Source organism: Mixophyes fleayi, chromosome 8 (assembly GCF_038048845.1).
Source record: "Mixophyes fleayi isolate aMixFle1 chromosome 8, aMixFle1.hap1, whole genome shotgun sequence".
NCBI classification, from domain to species: Eukaryota; Metazoa; Chordata; class Amphibia; order Anura; family Limnodynastidae; genus Mixophyes; species Mixophyes fleayi.
The window spans coordinates 45,977,906-45,989,134 of NC_134409.1; the positions used below are offsets into that span (position 1 = coordinate 45,977,906).

Here is an 11,229-nt window from a genome sequence, read left to right on the forward strand (position 1 = left end):
TGATCCTGTACTAATATACTAAAGTCCGAACATGGTACCTTTATATAATTTTAAACATATAAATTGTGTATGCCGGTCATGAGAGCATATGCTCTACTATTTGACACATGAAACTATTATTTATTTTCAAAAAAATTGCGCCAGTTACCATGTTAAGATAAATTCACAAATTCAGCCCTTACATTTTTAATAAAACGATTGACCATGTGCTACTAACTTACTAATGTAACTAGGTTTAAATTTATTTTAAACAAAATTATTTAATTAAAAAAAGGATGCTGGGATTAAGCCAGCAGAGAAATTGATTGGACGCTGAAGACTGTAACCAAATTGCTCTGACATCAAATGCCCCGATATTGATGCTCTCGTATCAAAAATGAAGCAACATCATTTCTCCAAAATCTGAACTTTGAAGTTGAAGCTTTCAAAGAAATTTTGAATAGATTGAATACAATTTTTAATTCCAATAATTAATAATATATGATTTCCTTCCTTTCAAATCAAGGGGGTAACATCAGCGTATCTAAATATATTTTGGGGTAAAAGGTAAAAAAGTTCCCTGACCCCTGATCTATAGTCTATGAAAACTTTTAAATCTTTGTGTACACAAATCTAATTTCTCTGTTGAAATAATAATGGTGAAAACTGGCAAATACACCCTAATTTTAACCAAAGGACAGCTTTATTATTGGCAGCTGATTATACTGCTGCATTGTAATAATAACACATTTCCCTGTCCAGTTGCAATTGTTGCTCTACTTCCTATGTATCAGTTGTTCTCCAAACCACTTAGAAAAATGTATTATAAAAAGAAAATAAGAATACATCTAACCTACACAACACGACTAATTTTATTACGCAATTGGTTAATACTGAAGTATACAGACATTTTAAAGATCAACCATCTGTAAGGACACATCTATAAGATCGGTGACCGGCCGGGACATTAGCGGTTATGTTAATGAAGCAGAACATGTACCCCATATGCTGCTGCTAACCTATGAGGTACATAGGGTGGTCCTGCACTGACGCCGCCCACCTCATACGTTCTCCTTCTAGGCATCACAATGTGCCACGCTGCATAGGGGGCGGGGCGGGACGAGCAGCGAAGTCTTAATTGGACGCATTATCCTGACGTAAAAAAGAGCCTACCAATCACAGAGCCTATTTCTGACACGGCCCCTTAGTGTAGCACAGGGACCTGACGTAAGGGGTTCGGATAGCGCCAATCACAAGATGGCTACAAACGTCACGAAGTGCCGTGGAGACACGACCAGCTAGCTGTTTATGGGCGAGGCCAGTACTGTATTAAATATAAAAGGTCACAGGGCGTGTGTGGATGAAAATCCTGTTTGGTGAGTGCAGAACAAATGAGGTGGGGTATAATTGCTACATTTACACGTCATATACATATATGTGGCTTGACTTCCACTGCACTAGTACATTACAGGTAATAGGGGCTTTATATTGCTTATAAGACAGTTGTGAGAACGGTGGGAAGTGATTTTAGAGAGAGTATTGGGGATGAGTATTAAGGTGTTCTAATGGAATGGTAAATGTTTGTCAATGGAAAAGAGGGAGACATGGAAGGGTAGGATGTATGGGATGTTCTGTAAGTTACAAGAGAAGTTGGTAAAAAGATATGGAGTTTGATTTTTGAGATATGTATTATTGGAAGGATAATATCTGAAGTAATGTGAGCAGAGTGTAACTTCATCTGAATAAGATGTGAGAGTTTAGGAGGCTTCAGGAATTGGTTGTTTTGGTGATGTTTGAGATGTGTTTTTTAATTAAGAATATATATATATTCTCTGCAGCCCCTGAGATCTGAAATATGGATGTGGATTCTCTACGACAGTGCCTGGCTGAGGCTGATCAGAGCCATGTGTTGCAATTTTGGGATGAGTTGTCTGAGTCACAGTGCTCTCATTTACTGGAGGAGTTACAAGGCATGGACTTTCTGGAGCTAAATGTCTTCTTTCGTAAAGCTATGGATGCTTTTTCAGTTTCTTCTGCACAAGAAAAAGTGGATGCCAGGATGGAGGCTGTCCCCCGAGAGGTTCTAGGCAGTGCTACACGGGACAGAGAGCATCTTAAAGACTGGGAAACTGAAGGTAATTACTAGACTTGATTCTTATAGCTTTTACTCTTTCCTGCTATCATTGATATGAATAAGATGAACTTATATGTGGCATTTACTGGCATCTGATCTTAGACTTGCATGTTTTGGGTTACTAGAGACAGAAAAAGGGGGTAGAGATTAGATGTTTTATAATGTTAGTTGTGTTAGCTGTTGAAGGTGGATGGATATAACTTAAAATTGTAGCCAGAGGAAAAAATCTGGACACTTGGATTATGTCTCTCCAGCCAAAAAGGAACGGGGCTTTTTAGAAAATTATGGCTCAATATTTACTAATATATGGCATTAATTTGTATTGGGAGGAGACTATTATATGATAAAAAGTAAACTTATCAAGATGTTATGCGTTGATTATAAGCCTAACTGAAATTAAAACTTCTGTTTGTAGTTCTAGCAATCTCTATAGTAATGGATGACCCGGATTATATATGTTGATTAAATGTTAATAATTGCTTATAGGAACCAGTATTTACCATGAACCTGTAATATCTAACTCCATATTAGCAGCATGTAACTTTTTGTAAAAGAGAACCACTTTTTAAGATTTGTATAAATACAAATATTACATTAATTAGATTGTACATTCTGTTGGGCATCTAGATTCCTTTTCATTTTATGGTTATTTTCTACTCAATTATAATTGTAATTTCTCCTTTCAGCACTACAGATTGTGTTGCTGCTATATAAATTTAGGGTGATAGTATGTTCTGGGTATTGGGGCTTGTTTGGGGATGTAACTTGTATAAGACACTACATTTATATAGTGTTCAATGGCATGAATTCAGATTCATGTACAAATGTATTTTTGCCTTTTACTATCTAATAGTTTATTTAATTTCTCCAGGTTTTACTCAGATTGCACATGGTAAAGTGGCTGTGCTGCTGCTAGCTGGTGGGCAGGGAACCCGCTTGGGGGTGTCCTACCCAAAGGGTATGTGTGATGTGGGCCTGCCTTCTTCTAAAAGCCTCTTCCAGATCCAAGCTGAGCGCATCATAAAGCTACAGAGGCTGGCAAAGGAGCAACATGGGAAAGACTGCATAATTCCTTGGTGAGATAGATAATGTGTTTGCTTGTATCTGTCTGGTCACTCCCCTCCCCCTCTTATCATCAAGCCTATAAAAAGCAGATAAAGTTTGAATCTAAAACTGAGAGCAGATCAAAATAAATTTATGGTATATGTCTAGAGCAAAATATCCCTGAATGTAATTTTTCTTGGAGCAGTGCAAACAAATCCGTTCAAGTTAATTCTTATTTTCTGAGTGGTGCTTTAAAATGACCCTGGTGCTGGTGATATTGGTTGCAGACAGTGGAAAGCACCAAAGACCTTAGGCAGACAGACCCAGGATATTGCATTCTTCCCAGAAACATTTGCCAGAGGGGTGGGAATTAAGTAGCTGGTCACACTTATTATTTATAAAGACTCTGGTTGTCATCGCCAACACTTATATCATTTATGCAGACTCTGACAGTTATTGGCCACTTACTGGTTGGACTCTTTTTAGAAATGATTAAAAAAAAAAAAAAAAATATGCTTGCCGGCCAAGCCTCTATCTGGCAGTACTGGTCAGCCTTGTCTTCGGTGGTTTAACCATACATACATGCCAACTTTCAAAACTTCTCACCTGGGAGGTCCCAGGGGAGAAGTCATGTGACAGGGGGTAAGAGGGGGTGTGGTGACGTTGTTGCATCACCATAGCCCACCCCCACTATAGAATGCTGAACTTCACGGCATTGAATAGCGGGGGCGGGGCTTAATGGAGTAATTAAGCCCCGCCATTCAATTCCTTCAATTTCGGCGAATCTGGGAGGTTTGCCTACTCGTCCGGAAGGACTCCCTGAAATTCGGGAGCCTCCTGGGAATTTAGGGAGAGTAGGCAAGTATGGGTTTAACACACTCTGCTGGCTACAGTGCCTATTAGGGCAAACAATTGTTTGTCATACTCTAATATAGCCTGAATCCCAAGAGCCGGGTGACAAGTAAAATCAGCTGGGTGGAACGGAAATAGGTTCTGGAGAGAACACTGCACATATCCTGTTGGATGATGTATCATGTGCAGCTTTGGGTAGGGGCTGAATGCATAATGGATGCCTGCCTCCTTAGGAGACTTCAGCAGATTATGGAGCATTTGATAAGATTTGTGGCCTTCAAAGAAACACAAATGGGAGTTCCAGAGACTTTTTTGTTTTATCTAGGCTGTTTAGACCCCCCCCCCCCCCCCCCTAGCCCCTCTGTTTGAAATAAGATATTCAGTAAGCCTCTTACCTGTGAGGTGAATTCCAATTGACCCTGGCCTGATATACAAAGCGTCAATACACTAGCAGGCTCCTAGATGAAACGATTATGGTCCTTGTTCCTAGTCTGACTTCTATGCTTGTACCAGAAGAGAACCTTGGACTTCCTTGCATCATAACAGTTAATACTTATATGGGGTACTCAGGGACTTGGACAGTAAGTGAGGTGACTGGGGGCCTGTGTTGACCACCTGTTTGGCTCACCTAGGCTTTGTCTACAAAAGCATTGTCTAGCTTTACAGCCTTCAGGACCATGTGATTGAGAAATTAGGTCTACATCATACTACAACACTGCATTTTTTAAAAGAGAAATGGTTGCAAGAATGAGCTCCTTTCTTCTAAATCACAGACTAAGCAGGGAAGTATTTTAGTTACAATTTGCGCGTGTTTCAGATGTACAAAGTGCTGCTAAATTAATATTGTGGGCAAGAATTTGATGGAGCAAAAGTATATTTAAAGTTAAAGGATACTGAGCATTACACAAAATTAAATTCTCTAATTGGCTTTATTTGAAGTATTTTTTATTTCACCTTGTATGGTTTAACTCAAGGAATATAGTACTATTATATACTTTATTTGATGTGTAAGAATTGGCTTTCTCTTCTTAAAAACAAAAAAACAAAAAAAAACTAAGCTTGTAGTGGCAATGACGACTAGAAAGCTTTTAAAAACCTCTTTATCAAAATCTTCCTTATCAACCTATAAAAAAAGGAGCAAATCTGAATGTGTGAAACTTGAGTCAGAGTATATCAGGGTAATTGTTTATATAGTATACTGGGGCAGAAATAAATGATAGAATATCTATTTGTACATGTTTATTTGGTTAGTGTGAAAAACTAGTTAACAATCATCTGGGTTTTCTAGCATCCTCTTTAATAGGACTGTGCTACTGGTAGCACTGTACTTCTGTGTTTTTCATGATATGTTGACTTATTTCTTCAAGACTTCTAGAGCTAGACATCTGGTTTAAGATAAATCAAATCCTAATGTGTGTTAAGGGCTTATTATGACCACCAAATTTAAAGATCATTCTTTGCATTTCACAGGTACATCATGACTAGCGGTCGTACTATGGAATCCACCCGTGCATTCTTTCAGAAACATCATTATTTTGGGTTAAAAGAAGAAAATGTAGTACTTTTTCAGCAGGGAATGCTGCCAGCCATGAGCTTTGAAGGAAAGCTCCTCATGGAAGAGAAGGGCAAGCTATGCATGGCTCCAGGTTAGATTGTTGATTGGAATTTACATAAATAGCAGCTACATCTTGGAGAGACCTTTTAAGTAATTAACTGCCTTTTTCTTGTATGCAGATGGTAATGGAGGTTTGTATAGAGCTTTGGGTGCGCATGGAGTGCTAAAAGATATGGAGCAGCGAGGAATAGATTACATACATGTGTACTGTGTCGACAACATCTTGGTGAAGGTGGCAGATCCTGTGTTTATTGGATTCTGTGTGAACAAAGAGGCTGATTGTGGAGCAAAGGTATGGAAACGAGGTCAATTGTAGGGAGTGCAAAAAAAACCCACCACATTGAAACCTGTTTGTTTTTTCAATTGACCTGTAGATCACATTATGTGAAAGCAATGGTCTCTTAACACAGTGCAATGTAAGCACATTTTAAAAATAAACCCTTAAAGTTGTATTTTTTTTTCCTACGTAATCTATGTGGTAATTTCCTATGAAGTTGATGACTCCTTCCTATTTATTTAACAGCTGAGTTATAAATCATTACGCTGCATTCAATATGAACGGTCATGTTCGCTCCTATTCCAGGTGGTGGAGAAGATGAATCCCACTGAGCCAGTAGGTGTGGTTTGCCGTGTCGATGGTGTGTACCAGGTAGTGGAATACAGTGAGATCACATTGGCCACAGCACAAAAAAGGAGCGCTGATGGAAGACTACTGTATAATGCTGGCAACATCGCCAACCACTTTTTCACCAGACGGTTCCTACAGCAAGTGGTGGAGTAAGTGACTTAACAGCTTATATCTGGGGTGCAAATAGAGTAGAAGTGAGGCATATTGGAAGCTTAAACAGTGAGAAGGCGCAAAAAGACTAAAGTTGTGTTTTTGTTTGGTTTGTTTTTCTTTTTTATGGTCTAATATTTTATTTTCAAAATAATGTGCAGGGTCCACGAACCTCAACTGCAACACCATGTTGCTGTGAAGAAAATACCTCATGTGGACACAAAGGGATTGATTGTTCACCCAGAAAAACCCAATGGAATAAAAATGGAGAAATTTGTCTTTGACATTTTCCAGTTTGCCAAGTGAGTACACATGAAAGTTAAATACCTCTTATGTACCTGTGCCACTTTCTTTTTGCTTTCTCAGTATTATGATACTACAGCAGTGCACCATTTCTTTTCAACACAATCTTTTCATAGTTCCTCTGTAGCATCCATTGACTGAATTCAATGTAGCTTCTTTTGCTAAATATACTTAGGGGTAAATTTATCAAGCTGCGGGTTTGAAAATGTGGAGATGTTGCCTATAGCGACCAAGCAGATATAAAAAAGTCTCTAAAGTAGGCTAGCATTTAGCTAAATCTACATTTGAATTATCAGTCAATGGATGATATAAAAGGGTCAGCAAGAACTGTGACTCTTAAGATTTGTGTTGAGAAATATAGTCTAAAATAAACCCCTCCCCCTTTTCCATAATTTGCGTATTACATATCAAACTGTTGGTCATTACCCTGTATTTGGGTTGGAAGCCCACATACTCCTATATGATAGCAATAGGTTATATAACGCTAAAATTCGGTAAGCACAGGCAATATACAACAATGATCACCTGTACGTTTACCCTGTCTGAGCACGCTGGACTGATCTTTAGTTAATATTGATAATCCTTGTCTCACTCGTGTCTTTCATGCACAGGAAGTTTGTGGTGTTTGAGGTCCTGCGTGAGGTGGAGTTCTCTCCTTTGAAAAATGCAGACAGCCAAAATGGAAAGGACAACCCTAGTACTGCCCGCCATGCACTTATGTCTCTGCATCACTGCTGGGTCCTCAATGCAGGAGGACACTTTGTGGATGAAAATGGTACACGCATCCCAGCAATACCCCTGTGAGTATCTTCATAACAAAAAACAATTTTGTACCTTGACGCAACATTCATAAAAACCAGCACCAGTAAACGAGCTCAGAAAGTGGTGCACGCTAGGTGTGACTTGGTTATAATCTGCTGCAGCTGTCAAGATCCTGGTCAGTCTATCTTTTTTTTTTTTTTTTTTTTTTTTTTTTTTTTGATGACCCTACATTTCCTCCATTTAAGTCTGTACAGCCTTGGTGTGCATTCTTTTGTGGACCACCTTAGAAGATTGTTTACCTAAAATGCTGATCTATGGTTGTGACTAGCAGAAATCTAATCAAAAATGTAATGGAAACCAGATAGATTTCAAAATTCCAGACAAAGCCCGTTATATATGTTAAGAAATAACTCGAGCCACAAACAGTTGGTTTGGAAATGTAATGTTTATGAGGAAAACACTGGTTTGACGGTTCTTCACATTATTATAATGTATGCAAATAGGGTAATGTGACTTTTTAGCACTTACTCCAAATACTGTCTCCACACTAGGAGTAAGTATACACACTTGTAGGCCTGATGCAAATATTATTTTTTTTTCTTTAGTTGAACATAATTTGAGAAGCTTCCAATGCAACATATACATATGCTCTCATTGCCTGCACTCTCCTCTGAACATTCCCTGTGCAAATATGTCTAATCAACAGTGCGGTGGCACAGTGGTTGGCATTGATGTGTCACAGAGGTGGGGTCATGGGTTTAATTTCAACCAGGGTCCTATCTGTGTGGAGTTTGCATGTAATCCACACAAGTTATAAATAATTGAATATTCTGTGAATAAAAAAAAAACCCAAAAAACTATGATCCTTACACTTAAAATAGGTAGTGGTTAATAAGTCATGATGTCTAGTGTAATTGGATGGATAGTTACTTTTGTCTTTAGTACACATTTTGGTATAGCTTGATCTGCATTTTTCAGTAGTGACAATAGTTTTTATTTTTGTTTGCATTCCACCTGACTCTCCTGGTATATACAGGTAATTACACAGAAGGATACAATCCAGTATTTTCACATGTTTATTTTTAAAACAGCCACCCCAGACAAGAGAACGGAACTGCGCAGGACCACATGCAGAACAAGTAACTATGGGTGCAGGGTGTCACTACTAACAGGAGCATCTGCTTCATGGTGGAGGGAATTAATGGCACAGATGCTGTCTTTCCTCTCTGCTTAGTCATTCACTTGAATGCAGGAACTACACAAAGTAATCTTTGCATGTACACAGCTAGCTCAGGGTTACTCTGGGGTAATCTACAGACATGCTGCGAAATGCAAGACTGAGTAAAGAACGGTGCTTCATGTTTGGATCTCTCAGCAGCTAGTAAACGGGGAAACTTTCACCTTCCCACATAAATCCAAAAACTGGCTGCTATGGGTTACAAACATGATATCCTTCAGGGTTTTTTTGTTTAATGTTTGGTCTTAAAGTACTAATCAAGTTTCTATCTTCTCACATTGAGACACCTTAAGTTGGCCAATCACCTTGTCTTTTTATTAATGGAGCCTAATGGTTGTGAAACAGACCTAAACATTGTCTATGTAGTGTATTGGCCTACTAGAGGTTTCTTAATTCCATAGCTGGACTCTTACTAAATCCAGCAATAAAATTCACAGATGGAACTACAGCACAGTCCTGACTTCAGGAGGCTAATGGGCAGCTTTGACTCAAGTCACCTAGTCCGAGTGCTCTGTAGCCCCTTCAGTGAACGATCTGGTTACTAATCTGATAATATGCATGAGCTTTTTTTTTTTTTTTTTTTTTGAATTGTTTTTTCTAGTCGTGTCTTCTACCTGCTGGCTGGGGAATGTATCCTATCACCTATACCTTTCTAATATTGTCAAACACTGTGTAATAGCCAACAAACATAGCTAATCATTCTGACACATCTATTTTTTTTTTTTTTCCTCACTTTAGCATGCAGGATGTTGGTGACCTACCCATTCACTGTGAAATATCTCCACTGGTCTCTTATGCTGGAGAGGTAAGTTTCTGGAACTACACCAAAATTGGAGTCTGCTTTCGATGGATAGATTTTTTCATTCCAATGTTTGTTACAGAAATAATTTTTATTGTGAACCAGGGAGCTCTCAAAGTAAATGTATTATAAGTTTGAGACTTTACGTTAAGAGCCCACTGGTGCACACTGAAATACTGTCTTGAACAATCTGTGTAAGTGACACTAGTAATATGGACAAATATGTTGACTTTTCTTTTTGGGGGTTGAATACTTCTGTAAGCCACTATATATCTCTATCTCTTGAAATATCTGTGTAGTCCCTTCCTAATGAGGGATGGGGACCAATTAGTCTATCAAGCTGGGCCAAACAGATCTGAGGGCAGAAATGTAAGGTAAAATTTCTTCCAGTACCTTTTACATTTTTCAAAATGGATAGAATAACACCCACTCCCTATCTTTTTGGGACAGACTGGCTTGGGCTGCCACGAAATTCAATTATGAAACCCAAGTCTAATTAGATATTGTATTTATGATATACAAGATGTGTGCTACAGAACGCTCCTTTACAAGAGTATTTACAGATAGGCCCTGCATAACCCACTCTGACACTAGGTGGGCAGGCCCACTTCCATTCAGGTTTCTCAGTGACTATTTTCAGTGGAATCACAATCATGTCTGTTTCTAATTGATCAATGCTTGACAAGCCAATTTGTTTTCTTCACCTATTCAGGGCCTGGAGCCGTATGTCCAGGACCAGGAGTTCCACTCTCCTCTTATAATAGATGGAAACGGAGTCCACCAGTCCGTGAAGAATGGCATCTCTTTTTAGAAGCTGCTATGAACATGATCCATATGTGCATAGTTAGTCTTATATTTATAGTTGGGGAGACTATGGTGATTTGAAAGGTACTTTAAAAATATGAATCGCATGCGTCTTCCCGATCAGTCTCTGCCAATGCAGGACTACTTCTCTGGAACATTTTAGCCAACATTTTAAATGCCAAACATATGTAAGAAATAAGCATAATGTATTTATAGTAGACTCCATATGAAGGTGAATATTAACTATATTTTTTTTAAATTTGTACATAGTACGCTCTTGTACATTTAAAAATTATTTTAATGGTACTGTACAATCTTTTACTTTGTCTTACTTTTGTGTATTTAATTGCTGAGGGGGGAACTTTTTTTTTTTTTTTTTTTTTCTTTCAAAATAAACTTTTGAAATTCAAGAGTTGTCTTTGCTTTAACTGTGAATGTAAGCTAGAATGTGCTTTTATAAACTTTATTTTTACTTTTTGTCATATACAAATATCAATCCTTTTTGCTTAAAAGTAACTCCATGTTGCAATAGATTAGAGGCCAATTCCATTTTGCAATAGAAAATCTTAACAGTAATACTCCCAACTCCCTTCAGTAAGTTATTTAAAACTTCTATAGTATTGTAACTGTTTGGATGGGTAGGACTAGTGTTGGGGTTAATTGCTACTTTGTAGCACATTTGGGCAACCATGTGACTGGAGCTCTGTTCCTCCACCCCAGGATCCTGTGCGTCAAAGTTGGCAAATACATGCATTAACAGGAAAACATGTCATGCTGCTGTAATGATGAAGTTACCACCAATGAAAAGAATGTCTGCCAGGTCATCTTGTGTGGATAAATAAATTATATAAAGTTTAAGTTTAGTACAAATCTTTTCACTTCACTTTTTTTTTTTTTTTTTTTTAAAATTTATAAGATAACA

At 38.1% G+C, this 11,229-nt stretch overlaps 1 protein-coding gene across 5 annotated transcripts; it reads left to right on the plus strand.

Moving 5' to 3' along the window:
• The first annotated feature begins 1,193 nt into the window (after window positions 1-1,193).
• On the plus strand, window positions 1,194-10,717 carry UAP1 (UDP-N-acetylglucosamine pyrophosphorylase 1). Of its 5 annotated transcripts, none has more exons than XM_075182497.1 (11): window positions 1,194-1,296; window positions 1,818-2,114; window positions 2,985-3,189; window positions 5,480-5,655; window positions 5,744-5,916; window positions 6,208-6,401; window positions 6,564-6,704; window positions 7,317-7,505; window positions 8,559-8,606; window positions 9,443-9,509; window positions 10,216-10,717. In XM_075182497.1, the coding sequence occupies exons 2-11, from the start codon at window positions 1,835-1,837 to the stop codon at window positions 10,312-10,314; spliced, it is 1,572 nt and encodes a 523-aa protein (XP_075038598.1). In that variant the 5' UTR covers window positions 1,194-1,296; window positions 1,818-1,834; the 3' UTR covers window positions 10,315-10,717. The 5 variants fall into 5 exon arrangements, with proteins under 5 accessions (XP_075038598.1, XP_075038597.1, XP_075038596.1 ...); XM_075182496.1 differs by having other exon boundaries at window positions 1,258-1,355; XM_075182495.1 differs by lacking the exon at window positions 1,194-1,296 and adding an exon at window positions 1,361-1,450.
• Window positions 10,718-11,229: the final 512 nt, after the last annotated feature.